The following is a 24,839-nucleotide window of genomic DNA, read 5'->3' as shown; positions in this document are numbered from 1 at the left end:
TACATGTTATTAGTATAAAAGTTATAGGTTTTAATCCAGAAAGTTCTAGATTCAGGTCCCAGCTCATTTATTTTCCAACTATGTGATTGAGTAATTTACCTAACTTTTCTTATTCTCAGCCTCCTCACCTGTAAAATGAAGGTGAGGAGAGCTACCTACCATGAAATTCCAAGTTTAAAAATATTATTGTGTCTTTTTTTTTTTTTGGTCTTTTCTTAAGAATAAAATTCAAAGAGGCAACATAAACAACTTTGGTCATTTTTGTAAGATTTATTCTTTAGCAAGTCAAAATAGTATACTTGAAAGTTGATTTCCCATAAGTATTTGACCTATAGATAGTCAAAGTCTATGATTATGATACATATTTTGAAATATGAAAGAAATTGGATTCATTTTGCAATACCTACAGCTAATAAATACCCCCAAATATTGCCATTTTCCTAAGAAAACTCATGTTGCATATACTGTTGGCTGGTATATTCTGTAGTTCTAACAGAATCACTGTATTCTCACTGTGTATGAAATATTTTGTAGGGCAACCCCTAAGCAATATCTGTATGGCGTTCCTTAACTCAGTTCCTAATTCAGTATACAAAACAGCACAAAGTAGGACATGTTGAAAAAAAAAATGTCAGTAAATTTCTATAAAATCTTGGGTTTTGCTCATTAAATGTGCTTATTCAATAAAAAAGAACAAATTACAGATGATTTCAGAGTAAATGAAACTGAGGTTTGAGATTTATATCAGAAGGGTACCTTTCTCCTACTTGAAGTTTTCCACATTATGCATTTATTTTCTTTAAAAATGAAGACCATATTTTATAGTTCTAAAGTGCTTAATTTCAAACGATTTATTATATTAACTGATTGGTAAAATGACTTTTTTTTAGCTAGAAGCTGAGTGAATTTTTGTCTTATAGATAAAATTATAATTTTTACTATGTAGAAGACAATCTAAATTAAATTATTTGTGTGAAAAATGTATTTGACTCTTTGAGGAGCATAATATTCACACTATTTTTATACAGGTATTTTTTTGACATGTAATTTTACCTATAGTACCATATACCAGTTTTCATATTGTTTAATGATAATTGAAGAGATTAAAAGGATCTAGTGAATGGTTATAGAAAGAAAAAAGTTAAACTTGTTCCATTAAATATCTGCAAGTCTTCTCAGAGAATGTACTTTTTAAGAAACTACCTTCTCACTTTTTTTTTAAGTGCATCATTTCAGTTGGGGAAGATTTTGAATTGCTGTTCAGTGTTTCAAAAGCTCTTCTTGCAAACCTGTTCTTTCTGTTCTTGTTATAGCAGTTATATTTGCAATAATAGGACATTGTTTTAATTAAATATATGATAGGAAGAAAGGAACTGAAACAAAATATGGGACTCTGGATTACTCCACAGATTCAATATAAAAAATACAGAAAATAATTTAAAGTGTAAAACAGTGCCATTCTTTCCAATTTTTTATAGTGGTAAAATACTCATAACATAAAAATTTCCATGTTAGCTGTTATTAAGTGTAGAGTTTATTGGTACTAAATACATTCCTGACATTATACGGCCATTACCAACATCTTTTTCCAAAACTCTTTTCATCTTGTGAAACTAAAACTATATATATATTAAACTATAACTCCCCATTTCCTCTTCCCTTAGCCCCAGGATACCACCATTCTACTTTGTCTCTGATTTTGACTACTGTAAGTACTTCATATAAATAGATTCATATAGTATTTGTCTTATTGTGATTATCTTATTTCACTAGTATAATATCCTGGTTTATTCATGTTGAAGCATATACCAGAATTTCCTTCCTTAAGACTAAATAATATTACTTTGTATGTATATACTACATTTTGCTTACTCATTCATCCATCGCTAAACACTTGGGTTGCTTCCATGTTTTAGCTAGTGAGAATAATGCTGCTATGAGCATGGGTGTACAAATATTTCTTCAAGAACCCTTTATTCAGTTTTGGGAGGTATATATTCAGAAGTGGAATTGCTGGATCACATGGCAATTCTGTGTTTAATTTCCTGAGGACTGTCATGCTGTTTTCCACAGCAGCTGTACCATTTTATATTCCTGCCAATGATATACAGGGTCTCCATTTCTCTACTTTCTTGGCACCACTTATTTTCAGTTTTGTTTTGTTTTCTTTGATAGTAGCTATACTTGTGAATATGAAGTGGTATCTCATCATAGTTTTGATTGTATTTCCCTGATTATTAGTTATGTTAAGAAACTTTTCATGTGTTTATTGGCCACTAGTATGTCTCATTCGGAGACTGGAGAAATGTCTACTCAAATTATTTCATTTTTGAATCAGATTTTTGTTGTTATATTTTAGGAATTTTCTGTGTCGCTGGATATTATTGTCTTATCAGATATATGATTTACAAATATTTTCTCCCAAAGTGAGTCTCTTTAGACAATATATAATAGGATCCTAATTTGTTTTTTAGTCATTCGGCCAAACTCTATCTTTTGATTGGCTAGTTTATTTCATTTACATTGAAAGTAATTACTGATAAGGAAGGACTTCTGTCATTTTTCTACTTATTTTCCATACGTCTTATAACTTTTTTGTCTCTCATTTCCTGCATCACATTTTTTTTTGCTTAGTGAGTTATTTTATAACATTTAAATGTTTAAATATAAATATTTTTTATTTTTTTGTGTGTATATTCTATAGCTATTTTCTTGTGGGTACTATATTGATTGCGTTTAACATCTTAAGGTTATAACACACTACTTTGAATTACTATCACTTTAATTTCAATAACATACCAAAACTCTTCTCTTTTACACCTTTATCCCCTGTTCCTTCAGTTGTTGCTGTCACAAAATTATATCCATGTATACTCTGTGCCCCAACACCCAAACTATAAGTTCTTTTGGTGTATTAGTCTCTTAAATAAGTTTCTTAAATTTCTTCATGGAGAAAACAGAACATGCAGTTGTAAACCTAAGTTACAAGAACTAGATTTTATACCAAAAATTATCTTTAAAAAATATGTTAGTGTTTTAAATTATGTGGAAAATAGAAAGTGAGATTACAAACTGTCATAATACTAATATTGACTTTCCTAATTGCCCATGTATTTGCCTTTATTGAATCTTTATTTCTTCATAACGGCTTTGAGTTACTGTCTAGTGTCCTGTCATTTCAACCTTTAGCTTTAGGGGAACTTTTAGCCTTTCTTACAGAGCCAGTCTAATGATAATTTTTGTTTAACTGGGAATAACTTAATTTCTCTCTTAATTCTGTCACTGCCTTCTGACATCCAAAATTTCTAAAGGGAAATCTGCTGACGATCTTTTTGAGGTTTTCTTATATATGATGAGTGCCCCCTCTTGAAGTTTTCAAATTTTCTTTGTGTTTTGCTTTCAAAATTTGATTACAGTGTTTCTTAGTGTAAATCAGTTCTTTTTACTTAGAGTTCATTTAGCTTCTTGGGTGTATACATAAATTATCACCCATTATTCTCTCTGCCCCTTTCTGTCTTCTTCTTTGGGAATTCCACGATGTATATGTTGGTCTTGATGTTGTCCCACAGTTCATTTAGACACTGGTTACTTTTCTTCAATCATTCGTCTTTCATTTCCTCAGAGTTAGAAATTTCCATTGCCTCATCTTCAAGTTCACTGATTCTTCTACCTGCTCTATGAATCATTCTAGCAATTAAACAACAACAACAACAACAAACAAAAAAACAAAACAACAAAACAAAAAAACAAATGCTGATTCTGCTATTCAGATCCAGAATAACTTTTTGGTTTCTTCTTAAGTTTTCTATACTTTAATATTTCCATTTTGTACATCCATTGTTTTCTTCACTTTCGCCTCTTTCCTTCCTTCCTTCCTTCCTTCCTTCCTTCCTTCCTTCCTTCCTTCCTTCCTTCCTTCCTTCTTTCTTTCTTTCTTTCTTTCTTTCTTTCTTTCTTTCTTTCTTTCTTTCTTTCTTTCTTTCTTCTTCCTTTCTTTTTTTTATTTTTATTTTTTAGTTCTTTGAGCATCTTTAAGGCATTTGTTTTTGTTTTAAAATTTTTGTCTCATAGATCAACCACCGGGTCTTCCTTAGAGACATTTTCTGTTGATTTATTTTTATCCCTTAAATAGTTCATACATTCCTGCTTATGTGTATGCCTTTGTGATCTTTCATTTAAAAGTGGACATTTGAATATAATAATAGGATAACTCTGAAAGTTGGATATATCCCCTTTCTCAGGATTAGCTGGGTTTTATGCTTGTCTGTGTAGATTGTTGTAGGCTATCTCTGTGCCAAAGATTCACCTGAAATGTAAATTTAAGGCATTTTCTGAACCTGTACCTTTCCCTAGGCATATACAGTGATTTTTTAATTTTGAGTATGTAGTTGTTTTTGAATGTCTTGAACAATGATGTCTGGCTTTCAGAAGGAGAAAAAGAAAAAAAAATGAAGGGAGAAAGTAAAATATTACTGGCTATTTAAATCTCCTGAGAGTCCTGTCTGCCAGACAGGGTAGGGCTTGCAACAGAGGAGGAACATACAACAACGGCCGCTTGCTTTTTCTGCACTTCTAAAATCAAAAGTCACAATCAGCCTTCAGATCATATCTTGTATCAGTTCCCTACTATTTAGAGGACAGAGTTCTTTTGAGGACTGTGCCTCTCATAAGCTGTGTGCAAGGGGCTCCTAGAAGTGCTTATAGCTAGTCCCTGCCACATGGCTGAGGGGTGAAGGATGGATAGGTGCTACTGTACTAAGGGCTGAAATACTGAAATTAATTGCAGTTTATCCTTTAAGTCTTCCTCTGGAATTGCAATTCTTCAATCTACTTTAGAGTTCCAGAGTAGTTACATTAGACAGAATCTACTAATGCAATTGCTATCCAGGTGGGGAAACAGATTCCCGATGCTTCCTACTCTACCATCTTCCCAGAATCCTCAGTAAATAGTGCTAGTTTTATAAATTAAAGATCCAGATTATTGATCTTTCGATATCTAGTACTCTTAAAAATTACAAATAATTCTTACTAGAAGAACTCATTTGTAGTGTTTATTACTCAAACACCAAATTTATATTAAAATGTATAACCATTCAGAGAGGATCTGTATTCTAATATAAAATGATTATTATAACCATTCACCTCCTATTATGCTCTGCATGGAAGAGTCAGATTATCTATTCTTTTAGCAGCTTGCATTTCCTTTTCTCCCCACAGAATTCTGTAAAATATATAGCACAGTTAGTGTTTAGGTGACAACATTATCACTTTAAATGTATTTTGGGTTTTGAGATAACTTTACAAAAATTCCAATGAAATGTGAATTCAAATGCCATTGGAGAGTTAGATTGAGAAAAAGGACCTCATGAATTTGACCTAACCCACACTGTGATGGAATGTCACATTCCAATGTGAACACCCTCCCTTGAAATCTTTGGAGAGTCATTGAAAATTTGGCTTCTTGAAATATGATTTGCTCTCCTCATTTTAAGATATTTTATTATAATATATTGAAGAAAAATCAGAATTTAAAAGTATCAGCAATATAAACATTTCATGTATCACTATTTGTATCAAATATCAAGTATTTGTATGTAATCACTTTGGTGATCAGTGTGTAATTTTTTCTACTTCAAGTTATACTTTTCTACATTATATTATAACTAATTCCTTCTGTAATCTTGGAAATATCCTCCTTGCACTTGATTATCTATCTATAAAACAAGAATGATGCTTGTCTATAAACTAGATAATTATGGCGGGTGAAGTAGAAGTCAATATTATAATGTACTTTGAGAACAAAATGCTAAGTAGGCATTAAACATTGGGAGATAATGAGCCAGTTAGTTTCTATACCTGGTCATAATTTGAATATTACAGACTCAAGTAAATTATTAAAAGCCTTTATTATAGAAAGTCAATGACTCTGGCATTGTCATTCTGTTAGGATCATTAGTCACTAAAGTGAAAAAAAAAATTCTAACTCCATATAAATGAAAGACTAGAGATTTGTTCTCAACTTTGTATTTAAGAATGTCCTAAAGTGCATATGATAGTGGAACTCACATAACATTCTTAAGTAAACGCAAAAATTGCCATTTAACCTGATGTTTAGAAATTTATATCTATTTAATTCTTTGTTTATATTAGATGCTTAATTCAAAAGTAACCTTAAATATTAAGTTTGAGGAAAAAAATGTGTAAATACTTGAGTTAAACTACTCTTTACATGGTATAGTTTACATTATTGTGGTAATATGGTATTTACAAAAAACTGCAAAAAACATTATTTAAAAAATTTCAAACTAGGCCTAGCTAATAAAATCATCATACAAAATGATTAAAACCTATTAGAGAGTTTTAGCATACAAATAAAACTTCAGTGATAGTTATGAAAATAAAAACATGCACATCACTTGGTAATATAGAAATATATTATAATGAATATATTGGCAGATATTAAGCTCATAGATATTTTAGGAAGTTATCTTTGAAACTGAGGGCTGTGAATTTTGCCATAGTCATACTAGTTTTGGATCTTCGGAGAGTTACTTTAATCTGGGCTTCATTTTTGTCAAAGGAATTTAATCAAAACTAAATGCTATAATGCCAGTGAACCACTTAGTACAGTGCTTATTACTAATAAATGTTAATTACTTTCACTATTGTTATTTCAATTATTATAAACTTGAGAGAAGCACAACAAAGTAAAATTGCCTCTGATTCAGAATAATATTTGCTAATTGTCATGAAATTGGTGTATATCCAGAACTTTCTTTCCAACAATCAAAGTTATTGCTACAGTTTACTTCCTTAGAGTGCTTTCTGAAGGGTTACATAAGGTGAACTGAGGAAAATATACCCGTTGATGAAACACTATTTCCTGCCTATGAAGATATTAGCATGGAACACATTAAGAAAATTTTTGGTGAATGAAAAGGGACTGCTGATAATATTTCTAATGCAGAATTAATTCATGGAGGATGTTTCAATGTAATATTATCTTGGAAAATTATATATACATAACCTATACACATACATAAGTAATATATACATACATAATACACACACACACACACACAGACAATACCTTCATAATAATAATATCCCACTGAAATAGTAGCTACTCTGCATGTTCAGGTAAAGATGTCAAATGGTATAGAAAATGCTTATTTCATTTGTTTACAGTTCTACTAATTTTTCTGCTGTCTAGTCATATTGAACATGTTCAACCTTTTTCTTCTTCTGTGACCTGAGAGCTTAAATATAAGTGGGTGGTGAAATAAAAGGAGAAATCTGATTTATATAGTATTTATGGTGTCTTTCTTTGCCCTCCTTTTGAAATGTGTGCACAGTTTCCACTGGCATTGATGGGAATACCCATGAGTAGATTCAAAAAAGTTATAGATCTTTTGACTTGGACATCTATATCTGTGCACAGTACAACTCATATGTATGCACAGTGCACCATTAGAATTAAATTAAAAAAAAAAACTACTTGTGAATATAAGCATTTAAAAAAGTGAGACTATATGATGATTTAACAATTCTGAATAGGTCTGCAGAACTGTCAATTCTACTGTCACCAATTAATTGCCCCAAAGCAAAGAGTTGCCCTTTTTTTCTTTGTTGTAACCACTTAAGCTAAATTGTTGAAATTTCTAAGGCAAAGAGGAATAAATTTTGTGTAAAAAACAGTCTTACATTCAGGTTTTTGCTATGACTCTTCAATTTCAAATACCTCCTGGCTTATGCAGAATGAATTTGACATACTAATCACCAGAGGTAGTAGTAGTTATTAAATATTCAGTCAGGTCTCCATATCTGTGTGTTCTACACCTGCAGATTCAACCACTCGCAAGTCAAAAATATTAAAAAAAAAATGTATTGTTGCTGATGTGGACTATGTAGTTAGGCCTATGATGACTGCATCTGTACTGAACATGCGCAGACTTTTCACGTCATTATCTCCTAAGCAAATACAGCATAATTATACCCATTTATATTGTGGTAGGTATTGATCATGTAAGGGTAATGTAGATGTGTTGATATTTTCTTGTTTTCTAGTTTTAGAATCATATTTTAAATGTTATTTGGTGTGTTAGTTATATAAACGAAATATATATATATATATATTTTTCAATAATTCTGCCAACCCTGTATAGAGAAAAGTATTTTCAAGATATATATCAAAACCTTTCTCAATATTTTTAGAGGAAATTCTGAGCTAGATGATGATATTTTCTTTCCTCCCCTGTCTTACCAGCTGAATAGTGGTTTTTTTTTTTTTCCATTTGCTTCTTATATGTATAAGACAAGTAGAATTTACATATTTAAACTAAGAATATAAGTGTATGATTAATATCTTGCTGAATAATTTGAGTCTTCTGGAGTCATGATAATGCCCGTGATTATAAATTCACATGCAAGTACATTTACAAGTCTACTTTTGTTTTAATTTAGATTCGTCACAACTTACATTTTTACTTGTATATTTGAATTTAAGTATCCTATTTTACAAGATTATGCCTAACTAAATATAAGGAAAGATTAATCAGCTACTGTTTCTTGAGTATCTAATTTATTCAAGATCCTTTATAGACACTTTAAGTATAGACATAGTTTCTGTGACCCAGGAAGTTATATTTTGCTAAGGAGACCATGAATACATCCATGGTAGAAGCAACATTACGAAAAAAGACCTGGAGGTTGAAATGCTTAGAATATTTTTGAGAGTTACTGAGTTGGTCAGATTAGTAACTCCTTATAAATGTTTTATTTCACAAGCATATATAAAAATTCAAATTTGTATAAAATAATTTTATGGTATAAATTAGTTTGTACACATACTTCACAACAGTTAACAAAATAAGACCACCATGTTTTTAATATTACTATAAATTATAATTATTTCCTTTCTAAAATATAACAAGAAGACAAGTAAACACGATATAGTTTGTATTTAAAAAACATGTGTATATACCCACGTGTATATGTGTACGGGTAATATAAAACCTTTCTTTTCCTTCCCATTAAAGGAACAGATCATCAGTCCCTGATAATGGAAATGACTAACTACACATTGGTATAACAGAAATATTTAGGAGGTGTTACTTTTCTTTTTTGTTACTTAGTTAGTTATTATTCCCTCCAGTTTAGCCAATGAGTAATGTAGAATATAATTTGTTGATCAAATACTGTGTGTATGTGTAAGTGGTGGAAGAATTATTTCATCGAAAGGAACTAGATGCTGTGTCACCATGTTAGCTATACAGGTATGATTGTTGTACCTGAGAAGCTTTACATAGGTCAAAAAAAGTAAATCTAGGATATTAGATGTTGACAGACTAGTAATATGTGTATATTAATACTAGGGCACTGCTATACCATTGGAAGTGCATGAAATAAGAAAGGACCTTCTTCCCTTAGATTTTCCATGTGGAACTCTCCAGGTTGTTTTCACAATATGTGTGTTTAATACAAAATGTTACATCTACTCTTTTGGTAAAAAGCCAAATTTAAGATGAGTTTTTATAGTTGAGGAAAGAAGTAAATAACTAACTGGATTTCAAGTGTCAGCTAGGATTATCTGTTCTTTGGTTATGCTGTGTAAAGTAAGATGAACTGTTTCCTCCGTGTACTTCCTTGCTGTTTGCAGAAAGCTGAGCTGCTTCTTTTGCTCATTTCCTTTCACTATATCTTAATTAAGTACGGAATTGATCTATTTGCTATCATTTCTGTAGGTACCTACCATTTGTTAAACCAGGTGTAATGTTTAAGGCAATTTTAAATGTTCTGTTAGGTAATAGTAAAATGCTTCCATTAAAAATGTATTACTACTACTCAGTAGAAGTCAGTAACATCACTCACTATAAAACAAGGTTGATTAGAAACTTCTTTTAAAAGACCTATTTAGAATCTGTGACAAGCTGAAGCATATTTATGTAAACATATCAGTTCTTTGTGAATAGACATTTAGATTATTTGGTTTAAAATGAATTTTTTATTTTACATTTATATCACACTTCCTACAAACTGCTAAAGAAACTTGTATATCTGAATTTGATAATATTATATTTCAATGTAATGATTAATCTAAATTATGATAAGAATTATCACATGATTAATCTAGATTCTGAGAAGAATTATCACATTCATGAAAACTAATTTTAATTTGTGATAATTCTTCTCAGAATCTAAATTAATCATTACACCGAAATGTTATAGTATCTGATGAGGCCATTAGAGTGGAGAGGTCAAAAGAAACCTGTCACAGTTGTCAGAAATGGACATAGTTTTACCCTTGCTTTCTCAGGTATTGACTCTAATAAAGTATGTTTAATATCATGATCTGTCTTTCACTAGAAAGCTTGGGGCTTCAGTCACAAATGTATAAAAGCGTGTCTGCTTTTTGTATACGAAACTTTATGTATGTGTAAACATATTTGTACTTTCCCATATGGTCTGTTTATCTCTTCCTATATGTGTGTATAATAACTATTCATGTATAAAAAAGATTTTCGTATACACATAATTTTTTTATATGCACACACTATAATGTATATTATAGTCAAGAAACATATTATGTTTATATGGGTATATACATAATACGTACATATAGTCATTCCTTTGTCATGTCACCTCATAACCCTGAGGTGTGTATCTTTTTTTTTATCAGGAAGGAATTTATTCAGTTTATTCAAAAAGACAAAAAGTATATTAGCCTAAATGTTCATAGTTAAAAATTAAACAATAAAAAAAGTACTTATTTAGAACTAGAAGAGTAGGATGGAATACAAATAAAACATACCTGACCAGATGGGAGAGAATCTCCCAGTTTGTAATAAAGTCAGGATCTTCATAAAAATTTTTATATTTCTTATGGGTATAATCCTGGAAGGCAGTATCCCATAGAGCAAGGACATTGGAATCAAGAAAGCCAGAGCCCTTGCTGTGTGAAATTAGGTATAGTCCTTGCACTAAATCTCAATTTTATAATTGTATATGTATATAGTAGTATACATATACATATTGTGTAATTATTTTAAGGATTAAATGAAATACTGTAATATGGAAAAAATTAATAGAAAATGTTAAGCACTGTTTGGATCACAGTATTTGAAAACAAGAAAACACTAGCATTTACTGAGAATTTACTATTTAGTTACCATAATTTACTTACATTTAGTCTGGATAATCTCACGTAATATGCTTAATAAACTTTATACATAAATATTGTCAGATTTTACAAATGTTGAATGGGCTTAGAATTTGAATCTTTTGGTCAAGGTCATGTACATAACAAGTGGCAGAGTCAGAATTTGAAATCAGTTGACTCTTAGAACTGGTGTGTTTAACTAATATAATTCTAAATGTTGACAACCACTCAGTAAAAGTTAACCACAACTCTTATCATCATCATTATTATTACTGTGAATGAAGAATGCCATGATTATCCACTAGGATTTATGTTAGTTTTTCTGGAAATATTTCTCAATTACCTCTGCTGATTTATGTCTCTAACTTTTCTATAAATATTACTAAATTTGCCACTGTAAAATAAACCGAAATCCTTATTAAAAATAAATAAAAAGAAGGAAATAAAAATAAAAAGTAAATTAAGTTTGTAATAGTTTTGATTCTTATATACTGTATTTACAGTCTCAGAAAGTCTTTTGATATTATCTATTACTCAGAAAAAAAATTTCCAGCTATGAATTCCTAAAAAGCTCATGATATAAGACATTCAATATATTAGCCACTTTGTCCTCCAAAAGCTTTTTGTACTTATTTTATTGTCATCCCGGTGCTCTCCCTGCAATAACACTGACGTGCTATTCATCATTTCCATTTGGAGGAAGTAACTACATTCCTGCTGAGCTATCACACAGCTTCCAGTACAGTGTGTTTCAATAATAAATAAAGTGCACGCTTTAAGTGAAAGTATACATTTTTCAAATACATAAGTTTCTTTGGCATATTTCCAATGAGCATGACAGAATATTTATGTTATTGTTTAATGGCAATGGTTACTTCTTTCTAGGAGCAATTTTTGATGAATCTGCCAAAAAGGATGATGAGGTGTTTCGCACAGCAGTTGGTGACCTCAACCAGAATGAGGAGATCTTACAGACTGAGAAAATCACATTTTCGGTGACATTTGTTGATGGCAACAACCCTTTTCAAGCAGTTCAAGAAGGTAAGGTTCATCAGCAGGCCACTTTTTATTGTTTTTTCTTTCAATTTAAATGGCATTGAAATTAGATTTGTAAAGAGCCATTAAACACGGATATCATGTTTTGCATCTTTGCTGCATTGCTTTTCCTAAGAGTGTTTTTGGTAGATGTTGATACTATTTTTACACTTCTGAAAGGACAAAGTGTGGAAAGTTATTGTTTTAATCAAAATGTAATATGAAAAGAATTTAAATATTTGCAGTAAAACTTTACATAATTTTATGACTTTGACGTAAATGAGACATTTCCAAAATTAGAACTTTCTATTTGAATTTTTACTTTTGACTTCTTAGAGATAACTATCACCTTGATGTTGTTACAACTCGTGATGACATTTCAGGTGTATTCATGACAAATGTATTTCTGGAAGGAAAACTTAGATACTACATACAAATCAAGTATTGTGTTGGGATCCTAATATACTGACCTAGGTTAGACATTTTTACACTCTACAGTGTGCCAAATACTAGAGCGCTTTTCTCCATTCTTACTGTATATTTAGAGTGAATTAAATGTTTTCATAGATACAAAGTCATAAAAATACAAATTATTTTCATTATACTGGAATGATCATTTGTATGAATGAAGATTTCGATTGAAAGATCTTGACTAAGAATTATATTTTTCATGCTATTATGCTAATAAAATATTTAGCTGTTTGGCAAAACGGTCATTCACGAAACTATTTGCTGCTAGTGTATTTTGTATTTTTTGTGCTAATATATTTAGACTAAAGATACATAAGATTTATGTAGTAAAGTTTGGCAAGAAACTTTTTAAAGACAAATAATGAAGGGATAAGGAGAATAAACATAAATGTTTTTCTAAAAGTGTCCTTTTCATCTAATATTGTACTGCATGTTATATAGGTAACTTTTATTACAATATGTTTTTTTTTATCAATAACATTGGTTACTGGTGCAACTTATATATGTTTACTTTCATCAGTGAGAGAATGGCTAGAATAATTAATGGTCTAATAGATTTTCCTTCTTATTAATTGGATGGAGTGAAAAAGTATTTTAATTATATGAACAGAAGTGATTTAAGTAAAAGCTGTTTTTGCAAATAATAGGCTGTTTATAATATGATGAGATTTTAATTTTTAATTAGTAAACATCAATTAAAAAGTCAGATTAATATAAACATCCACTTATTTATGTTTTGAAATCAGAATTATCCTAGAAACGTCAGACTTTACATAATGGATATGCTGATAAATTTTCTATAGAAATATTTAAAAGCTGTCAAAATTAATATCAGAATTAATGAAGCAGTATGTAAAATCATAAAGTTGAATTTGAAGAGAATAACCAATAATATAAAAGAATATGTGTTCTTGAAATAATGTGTTATTCACTTTAAAGAAATATTAATGATATTTCTTTCTCAATCCTTAGTTTTAGTGACTAGAATGAGAGCAGGAAAAAGATGAGAACCAATTTATTTTTGTGACTATCTTCTTATTAACTACATATTAGCGATTATAAATTAACTTAGAGAACATGCTAAGATAACCATGCCTTTTAAAAATCCACATTGAAAGTGTGTAGATATAAAGAAATGAAGATAATACAAATGGGTAGAAGGGAATTACAGAGTCTGAATAAATGTTTCTCACATCTTTTTTAGAGACTACACTTTGAAAAGCAAAGACAGTTTTTAAAATACCATAATTAATCTCTTTACATATTGCTTTCTGTAAGCATTCTGCTGCCAGCTAAATTCTGGAAACAAAAATTCCTCTCAAAAGAAAGATTGTGAATTAAAAGAATTTATGGTACTGAAAGCCAATTGAGAAAGGAAATAAGTTTTGTTACTGAGACAGGGACCACTATATGTTTGTCAAGAAATAGGAAAGAGCTTCACAGTTTGCCTTATGGTTTCTGAAACTAATAGGATGCTCTGGTCAGCTCTAGATAATGAAACTCTGGAGCTCTGTTGTTACCCTATTCAATAACAAGAAATATCTCCACTAATTTTAGAAATAAAAATATTTCTTTCTAGAGCTCCTCTTGTAATTAATTGATTTGAAAAAATAAGGAGAAAGTATCCAACTGAAAGAGAACATGAAAGAATTCAGGAATATTTTCTTAAATGTTTTGAGGAAGTAATTTAGGAGAAAACCTCAGTTGTGCCATCAAAATTTGCCAATTTTTCTATGATCACGTCTTTGCTGTAATACCCTTAAAATCTGTAGTAAAGAAGTCTTAAATCAACTTGTTTGTTTTTCATGTTCCAAAGCAGGGTGAAAGATTCAATGATATAATTGTTACTGATTGTTTACACATTAGCACTCCTGATGAACTTCTAAAATATTCATGGTTTTGAGTTCTCTCTCTGTTTTTGTTATTGTTGTTGTTTGTTTGAATTTGAAAGTCTGAGCCTGAACAAATAATATCACCAAGCGTGCATGTAGATATTTGATGATAACAAATGATAATACATTGGTTAACATATAGATAAATGAAATTTAATAATCTGAAATCCTCAATTTATTTTATTGTTAGAACTTCCTCCCACTAGACACATTTAAGAGACAGTATTTTGTAGAAATTTAAAATTTTGGTTACCTTATCTTTCTCTGTTGACACTTAATAAGAGAGATGGATTTAAAGATAAACCATCTAACCCATAAACAATAATAAAGCATAATGGTGCTATTAAAATGTTCTTTTGTAGCTTAGGATTCAATAAATTTTTACACAGTAATAATTACTTTAAATAATAAATAATTATTTTGAGGTGAGTTCCTAAAAGATGATATATTGGTTATAACACAGGATCAATATTCTGTTCTCTGGAGATAATTACAGTATTTAATCATTTCTATCATTGTTCTGTAATATTAATCTCAGCACTTGTAGATATGTGATCAGTAGAAAAAAAATTCTGTTTTCATAAAAGTAACTTTGAAATAAACTACCTATTTTCATAATTATTTTCCCTTTTTCTTTTTTTGAATATATGCATTGATAAGTCAGTATATATCTTTTGTCTGTTGAATTGTGGGATGTTGATTAAGGGCAAAGAATCATCATATCTTAACATAAGGAGATTTTTTTTTTTTTTTTTGGTAGGTTACTTTGTAGCTGGGATAAAGCTTTCTCCCTTAAGATGATATATGTACAAAAAATATTATGTGGGATATTTTTGAAGACCTAGAGAATCATAAAAGTGGAAAATTATATAAACCTAGTTGAATGTTTTTACTATACAGATGAAGTAATTGGGACCAGAGTAATTAAGTGATTTTCCTACACACTGAAAGTGTAGAGGAGAGAAAAAACTAAACCAAGATCTCAGACTACTACTGGTCCAATATTTTTCTTGCTGTATCTTTCCTGCTGTACATATGGAGAAAGCACACCTGTAATCTAGGACTTCATTAAATACCACAGGGAATGAAAAATTATAACAGATTGATATGTTTTGATTTTTTTTATGTTCATAGGTTTTAGATTGCATGAAAGAGTAGGAAAATTCTTATCTAGTTGATTAATACCAGTTGCATTGTATAAATTGCTCTTGTTCTTTTGTCCTTGATTTTCCTTACTATAAATAATGAAGAAATCTGAACACAAATGATGTATTTTTAAGGTCAGTTTCATCTCTATGGATGAGATAATTCATAACTCTTCAGAACGCATTTCCATATTTAGAACTTTACCATCACCAGTATCCAGAAATGGACTTTTGTAGGTTATGTCGATCTGAACCAAAGCAGCTGTTGCTGAGTTTCTTTTCTTACTCCTCTCTTGTATATTGTATGCTCTGTGACATCTGTGTACTGGATATAACATAGATGCATAAATGTCCAGTGTGAAAGACACTGCTGTCTCTACTGAAAGCAATAGCAGTTGTTTATATTGTTAGCTCTTAGCTGAGACCAACACCACTATAGGCCACGAAAGGTAAGAATTTACAAGAAAACAAGGTCAGGGAAAGTATGGGGAGTGCGTTTATAAAAATGGTCACATAGAATATGAGGCAAAAATATGAATCGGTGTATAATTTTTGCATTCATCAGATGTATCAGGAAGGATGTAAAGCACCATGTGTTGCCATTGAATGGTAAGATTCAGTTAAAACATTTGGAAATATTTGTTCTTATAAAAAACACCTAAAAATGAAATGCATAAAGAGAAGAGTATAAGAGCAAAATTGTACTGTAGAGTCACAAATGATCCTGTTTGAAAGAAACAGGCATTTAACTATCATTATTGTTCTTTCTGCTAGATTGCAAACCATTATAAACAATATAGTTATAAAACTATTTAATATAAAAAAGCAGCCGTAGTTAAGATTGCTCATCTTCCAAGTTTCAGCCTAGTCTATCTTCATCTTACTCCTTTGCCTACCACAACATGAAAATTGCTCCCAAATCAATGTAAAAGGTAAATGTCTCATTTTAACACTGTGATAATTTCTGTTGGATTTGCCTCATATAACTTCCAAAATAAAATTATCGTAAGTGTAAATAATGAGACTGCTTTCTTTTATGGTTTATAAAGTCAGTCTCATTTCTTTAGAGTGATATATAAAAGACATAAATATTTATATAATGTGCATAAAAGAAATAATAGGAGAGTAGTATAGCCAAAAAGAGTATAAAGAAATCTAACTAGGAGAAAAGCACTTGTCCAAAGCACATCAGCATTCATTGTGAATATTTCTCATGCCAAAGGCTAAATCTAAGTAGTCTGGTTCAAAGGGGATGTAAAAGAATGATTTATGTGGCCCCACTATTTGATGCTTTATTTCAGGGCTTAATCTCATAATTTATATTCCTCTCTGATTTAATAGGACATTTTTACTGTGATAAAAAATCTGCTAATTTCAAAATGCTTAGGTTGGATTCTGTAACTTTTCTAGGATGGGTCTTAAGTGTGTAAGCCTCATCAGCCTACGTTCCTGGACCAATTTCTGTAGCTCCAGTTCCTGTTTATTTTCTGAATTGCCTGACAATAAGCAAACTTTGAGAGTTGGTGGCTCCAGGGGCCAATTAAAAAAAACAAAAACAAAAAAAACCTGAACTTCATGTAGTTATAACATTACTCTTTCGTTCATTTGTTTGTTTAATCAGGTTTTTATTCTTCCTTCCTTTCTCACATCAAGGCTGGTTTCATGCTGTGCATCCCAGTCTCTAGGCCCAATGCCCTATGTAACTCATACCCAACTAAGTGTGTGAAGGGGGTGGAAGGAATAAGTGATGCAGGTGATGAGTCATCTCCAAGCACTCACACATCATAGGGGATACTAACGTCCATACAGTGGCGGTCTGGACCATCTGCTTTCCTACAGGAGTCTGGGATATTTAGCTTGGTCATTTTCCCAGTAATCCCCTGCCAGTCCTAGGTCACTTTTCCTCCCTACTTGCCACATTCTGAGGATGGGCCTTTAAAGTCTGGAATCAGAATCTATTGTGTGATCTTCATCATCAATGTAGATATAAAGTATGAAGAATTCTATATCTGTTAGAGACAACTTTATACTTTCTTTTAAAAATCTTAAACTACTACTTCCCATTGAAGAATTGCCCATCAAGAAGAATTGGAATAAGATACATTTGGAATCTAATTTTAGGAATACTCAGTCAAATCAGTCTATCCAAGTACTTATGAAATGACTAGTACTGTTTCAAGATTGTGCCAGCTACAGTAGGATATAATGAAAGAAATAGAGAACACGGTCTCTGATGGCAGAAAGCTTAAACATGTACTTGAGGAGGGTTTGAGGATTTTTAGAGCATGAAAAAGCATTATGCCATTGCCTCTACCTATAACTTAGATTTTTAATTGTTAATAGTAAAAAGGAATATGTTATAGCTTTTTAAAATATTTATTTTTCAGAAAAGAGTGAATTTTTTCTTAAATTCATGAGTTTATCTTTTAACAATGTTAGTGAAAATACATATTGCATAGCTTAACTTTTTTTTTTCTGTGATTTATGGTTATACTGTTGTATTGTAAGCCTTTCCTTGATCTCATTCAATGCCACGCTGTTAAAGTAACAGGTCTCTAATATTATGAATAGATTGAAATTCAGATTTTTATAGATCTTTATATCATAATTTTATAGCTTTTTTCTTTGAGGCCTTTTACCTCACTCTCTGCAGTCATGTACTGTGGTGTAAGTTGCCTCATAAAATATATATTTTAGCAATATGTACTGCTCTGAATCTTGTTTTATTTAGAAGAATTTTTAGCAGCTTTCCATAAAGCTGTTTTTAATGGCTATAAAGATTTATTCTTTTGTTGTTGCTTAAGTGTTCTTTCGTTCCATCAAATATTTTTCTTATAATAAAAGTGAACCACTTTCTTCTATTTTCTTTCTATCTCTATAGACAGAATGTGTCATTATGGCAACATAATTCCAATTTTAATCGGCATTTTATGATACCAACTTTGTAAAAGAATCACCTCTATGTCTTAAAATGACTGTGAATATATATGGCTTATTAGATTAAAAACCACACTTACACTTACCTGTGCCCTGGATTATAATGAGAGTCCATTATGGAGTTATAAAAATAGTGCAAGTTCATGTTGACAAACCAAAGATGACTTTACTATATTCAGAAATTTTAAACTATTATCAATGTTATTGATATCCAAGTCTCAAATGATCCAGTCTTCTTCCTTGATTTGAAGACTGGATCATTTGAGACTTGGATGTCAATAACATTGATAAAAAAAATAATAACTTATTATTAACATTTAACACCTGTTTTTGCATGGCCTTGACAAGTATTTTTAGGTTCATGGGAATCATGGTATGTGTAGTCTTTTAGTACTCATGCAACATTTGGTTGAATTATCTTGTAATTTTCAAAAGAATTATCATCAGTGAAACACTTTTAAAAAGAACATACACAAATCCAATGTGCAATGGGAAATTTTATATTTTGAGAAAAAAGAGAATGAATCAGCAGGTACTTTTTGGGTGCCAGTAAGCATTCAGCCTTGAGCTAATTACTCTGCACTGTGCTATGCTCTTCATTGGCTGCCCTGTAGTCTTACCTGATTAGCTTGATCTCTGTCTGTTGTTAGGTCATGACCTACATGTGTTCCTCTCCTTTTTTGCCTTAAAATGCTCTATTTTAATTACTCATTCATCCCCCTTTTTAATCTTTGACTCTCCATATTGTACTATATACACTTGGGATTTTGAATTTGGTTCAATATGTATCTTAAATTTGATGCCATTTATCCTACTTGGTGGATGAGGAGGAAATTAAATGCAATGGACTTGGATTAGATAAATCTGCCTTTATATGAATGCTACTCCATGTCTTATTATCTGTAGGACCTTGAACACACCTAATGTCTTGAGCTTCAGTTTCTTCATATGTAAAATGGTAATACATTCTCCACAGGATTACTATGATTATGTGATTATTATGTGATGATTAAATCAAGTGAAAATTATGGTTTGTGAGTTTCTCTAGTAATCTAAATACATTTTAATTATAGTAGAGAACATGATGATTTAGCACCATTGCATGTGTCCATGAGTAAGTTTCTATCTTCCTCTGACCTTACCATCCCAAACATCCTCTACCACCTAACATGTATTGCTGGTTCTCATGGATACCACTGATAATACTAAGCATATTATCTGCCTAATCAGTGTCATTTATTGCCCAACTGTCTTTCCTTAACAAGATCTTGAATGCTAGGGTTGTAAAAAATATTATTGAAATTAAATGTTTCTGTTTATTTTTCCTTTCTTCCTGGGTTAGTTCTGCTAGTAAGCACAGGGAAATGAGAATTATATTTGCAGTGTAATTTATTTGGCAAATAGTAGTGATGTTACAACATGCGTACTCAGGGTTGGGAGGATTTAAAATACCTAGTTATTATTTCTGGGAAGTCGAGAAAGCCCATGGAGACCAAATTAAAGCTTTCTGATGGTTTGTGTAGGCTTAATACAATCAGTGAAGTAAATAAGGCACTGAGTCATAACTAAATGGAATTCAGTTACAGAGAGGCATAATGTTGTAGAAGAGCGATATATGTGAAGGTCAGATATATAAATAAATTCAAGGAAAGGTTTATGCTTTGAGAGATGCATTATCTCTGGTATTTTGAGTTTATTTTTGACATGATTGTTTAAAAGGTTATCTTTCTATTTTCTGCACATTTTTATTCCAACTATACATGGGCAAATAGTAACTCTAAAAACTTGATTATTGGTTTCTTTGACTTTTCAGTACTATATTTCTTCAATATAACATGCTATCATGTTATTTTCTGTGGAATCCGTGCCTCATTTTAAGACATATTTACATTTTTGTCCTTGAATGACTACTATAATACAATAGTAAGATTGGCTAAGGTTATTCTTTAAGCTATATTTTCAAACACAGAAAAGACTTAAAACAGAAAACATAGAACAGGCTCAGTATGTCTATTATATATAGGAAATACATTTCAAAGTATAAAAGAAATGTTTTCTCAGAATGTAATTTTTTGATGAGAAAACTTATATGAATCAAAGTCAGAAATAATCCTAGTACAGAGAATATTTCTGAATAGAATGACTTAGAATATTCAATAATATTTTTATACTTTACTTTTGAATTTATACTTGCATAAAATTAAACAGTGCTTTGAGATGGTCCTGTGTGCCTACTCATATTATAAAAATCAATCAAGACGTGGATGGCTCTAGTGTTAGAAAGTAAGGAGAGGATTTAAAAAAGGCATATACTTACTGGTCAAAGACTAAGAAACTGACACATCAGCCACATTCTTACCTACTCCTAAATCGTGTTCTTTTTGTTATATTTATTTGTCAATATCTTTATTATTTGGAGTTAGTGATTTCATCTTTTAATTCTGATTCAAATTCTTAAGTGCTTTTTCCCAGTTAAAGGACATTTATCTCTATATTAACTCACTACACACACACACACACACACACACACACACACACACGCATATGTGTATATATTGAAGAAATATATATACACACATACAAACACATATATACATATCTTTACATATACATATGTGTATATTAAATGACATCTATATTTTATAAACCATATGTATATAAGCTATGTATGTATGCTATATACACTATATACATATATATGATATGTATGATATTATATATAAATATCTCAGGATAAGTTCACCAAGCACTTTCCTCTTTTGGTCATCATTCCAATATTGATTCATGCTTTTCATAGGATAATTTTAAACCCCTGTTTACTACATCTCTTAAAATGGAACAGGGCAGGTTTGTTGTCATACCACCATCATTCATCATCTAAAATTCATACCAGGGCTCCATGAGAGGAAAGAATGAATTATTAGTTTATACTTTCTTTTCTTAGAATTACTTAAATCTTAAATATGGACAGGTGAGAACAACTGACAGAGAACTATGAATCACCAAGAACAATTCATTATTATTTCAGAAATGAGCATCACAATTGTTCACTTATTTGTAAGAATTCTTTTAATTAATTGACTATATACTGTATTAGTTTATACAGATAAATGAGACAAATTTAACTCAAGCACCCTAAAACTTTATAGTCTAGTAGGAGTAAAAGAGCTAAACAAGCAAGTAATTATATTTTTTATCAGAGAAGAGTGATATAAAGGAAAGTAAACGGTACTATGATAGAAAATAACAGATGGAGTGTGTGTCTGTGATTTAAAACCATGAGCCTATTTTTGATAGAGCGATTATGGAGGATAGAAATAAGTAACATTTAAGCCAAGATTTGAGCTTGCAAATTAGCCAGTCATGCAAAGGTAGGAGGATATAGCATTCCAGGCTATTGCATATGAGAAAACCATTTAGAAACATGGGTTTGCTGTGTTTGAGAGATTAGATTATTTTTGAATATTCGAGTTTTTATTCTTTTACTTTACATATATTTATTTCCATCATCAAAGTCATTACTTTCTGGGTAACACTATTACTCATGCATTTGTTACCCAAATCTGCTTCATTGTTTTCCTTTGGAAATGGAATATGAATGGAATATCTTCCAAAGGAAAGTCTGGTAGGTCTGCAGGCAGGTCTCACATTTGGGACATGGGGATGACATCCTTGGATCCTTTTTGGATTTGAAATTCACCTCTCTGTAACTCTAATTTTGAATATAGTTATGGAAACATTTGAGCTTTTCATGGATGTGTTCTCAGGAAAAATAAATGAAATGAAACAAATCAAAGAAAGAAAGAATTTTATTCAATCTTCTTGGTCTTTCATTTAATAAGAGTAATGCACGGAGATATATTAATCTCTAAAATTAGGAAAGAAACATCATTTTTGGCTTTTATATTTGCTGTATACTCTGATAAAAAAGCCTCATTTGAAAAGCCAAATAATGAGAAGTTACATGTATTTATTAATAACTTGTTGTAGTTAAAAGTGTTTCATTTTCTTCACCTGATCTCTACACTACCTTATAAGTTGTAAGATTACTGTTCTTATTAGCATTTTATAAATGAGGAAACAGGTAAGGCTAGGTTAGGTAACTTGTCTCGTCTGAAACCTTTAGAATAGTGCCTAGAACACTGTTTTCTGTTTAAGTTTGCTAATCAAGAGTCCCAGGCATGTATGTCAGAGGGAGGAAAATGTGTTCAAAGTATTTATTTTCTATCTCCTGTGTGAGGTCACCTTGGGGTGAATGTGTACCTTCAACAAAAGTCATGCTCTTCTAAAGGCAGCCTGCTCCTTGTCACTTTCTCTTTCAGAGACCTACTCATTCTCCTCCCGTCAATCCTTTGGGCCAGAGCTGGTTATCACCTCACTGTTACTAGCTTTGAATTCTTGTACTTTCCTTCATTTTTCTGCTCCAACCCACCCACACCTGTGTAATTTACTCTTTTAAAAAAGAAACCATTCTCAAATTATCTTATTTTGAGTGTGTCATTGTTCTCTATTGGGATTTTAACTGATATCATTATAAACCACTACATATTATTGCCTATTGGGAAAGCACATCTTAGCTAATCTTACTGATTTGATGACTTGTTCAATCAAATCAGGAAATGTTGTTGTCTGTTGAAATGTATTATTTAGACTTAATGCATACATCAGATTACAGAATTTAGAAAGAATGCCTCACACAGACCTTTAACTTCTGTTTTCTATAAGCTAAAATTTTCATGCCTAGGTATTTTCACAGTGCATCAAAGGCTGACTTAATGTTAGAGATGCTGAGTTTCCCTTCAGAAAGGCACTAGATCCAGCCAGAAATAGGACTGGTTTACAAATGACTACCCCACAGCAGAGTTAAATGATTGTTCTTTTATAGTACATGACTATCTTTACTTAAAATAATATGACAATGCAAAGATCTTTATAAAAACTAATATTCCATTTATTTGTCTCATTGAAAATCCTCTAATGAAGGTGATGAATCAGATGTACACAAATTCTTGAATATTTTATTCCACTTTCTGTGGGGAAAATTTTTCCTATAAATTCATTTATATCATTATTTATAGGAATGCTTTATTGTGAGAATTAGACTTCTTATTAAGGTGCTGGGTAAAAGAAACAACAACACTGTTACATCAATTGCACAGCTAATATTTTTTGTTATCTAGTAACTTACAAAAGAAATAAGAAGGAGAAACTAACATCTTATAAAATGAACTGTTTTGTATTTTATCTCTTTTTTATTTATCAGACCCATGGCTTATTAGATACTAATGAGCAGCAAATAGTCAAATAGCAGGTATCGGAGCAGGAAGAAAAGCAGGAAAGATCCACAAAAGCATGTCTGGCATTATAAGAGCCATATTCCTTCCTTCATCCAGTATTATTCAGCATCCCAGTACAAGACAGTGAGGTAGAATTAGTGAAGAATGTAGAGGTAACTTAAGGGTACTCTGCATCTTCAAGGAGCTTTAAACTACGAATGAAGGTTAAATTTATATGTATAGATAACACAATTACTAGACAGTAGTTCCATGAAAGAACAAAATAAAAACTCCAGTAAAAAAAAAAAAAAAAAAAAAAGATGATTTACTGCTAAGGTGCCGAATTGAGGGAGAAGGTAAAGACAACACAAAAGGGGGAGAAAAGTAAGACACACTTTTTGCTCTGAAAGGAGGAGCGATCTAATCAAATAAGCAGGCATGTGCAAAATTACATATTTGTGACTGTGAAAAATGTGATATGGGGTAGGGATGGACTGGGAATGGAAATATCAGGCCACAAGGATAGAAATGGTAACTTCTCCGTCAATGGCTTTATCCTAGCCCCAGCTTCAAGGTCACCTCTGTCCAAAACCAGCGGTAGAATAGTGAAAGTCTGGGGAAAAAGCCATGATTCAGCAAGTAAAATTAAACACTAATAAAGACATTAATTAAGACATCAACCTTCATATAGCAAAGTCTTAGAATTTCTTTTAAAATGCAACAAAAGTATTGAAAACAGCCTGAGTTCAAAGATGCTACTTCAATGACACAATGCCTCCATTGTGTTTTAAGAGCAAGTGATATTTTAAAAATAATTATTCCATATCAACAGCGAAGTAATTTCTTTCCACATCAAAGGAAGAGATAAGAACCCAAGTTTTATAATATTAAAAGTGTTGTGCATATGCATTAACAAATGCTGTCA

The 24,839-nt window shown here is 31.0% G+C and overlaps 1 protein-coding gene across 3 annotated transcripts in view; it reads left to right on the top strand.

The window, feature by feature from the left end:
- Positions 1 to 24,839, top strand: part of GRID2 (glutamate ionotropic receptor delta type subunit 2) — a 1,244,053-nt gene that overhangs the window by 219,985 nt on the left and 999,229 nt on the right. For 2 of the 3 annotated variants that reach the window (XM_036227700.1, XM_036227697.1), the window contains exon 2: positions 12,044 to 12,199. In XM_036227700.1, coding sequence (XP_036083593.1) covers positions 12,044 to 12,199 — 156 coding nt within the window. Of the gene's footprint in view, positions 1 to 12,043; positions 12,200 to 24,839 lie in introns of those variants that run through there. The other variant, XM_036227699.1, reaches the window with a different exon arrangement.

Source organism: Rousettus aegyptiacus, unplaced genomic scaffold (genome assembly GCF_014176215.1).
Source record: "Rousettus aegyptiacus isolate mRouAeg1 unplaced genomic scaffold, mRouAeg1.p scaffold_m13_p_10, whole genome shotgun sequence".
Classification (NCBI taxonomy): domain Eukaryota; kingdom Metazoa; phylum Chordata; class Mammalia; order Chiroptera; family Pteropodidae; genus Rousettus; species Rousettus aegyptiacus.
The sequence above is the reverse complement of the archived record's forward strand: the minus strand, read 5'-3'. Positions and strand labels throughout refer to the sequence as shown.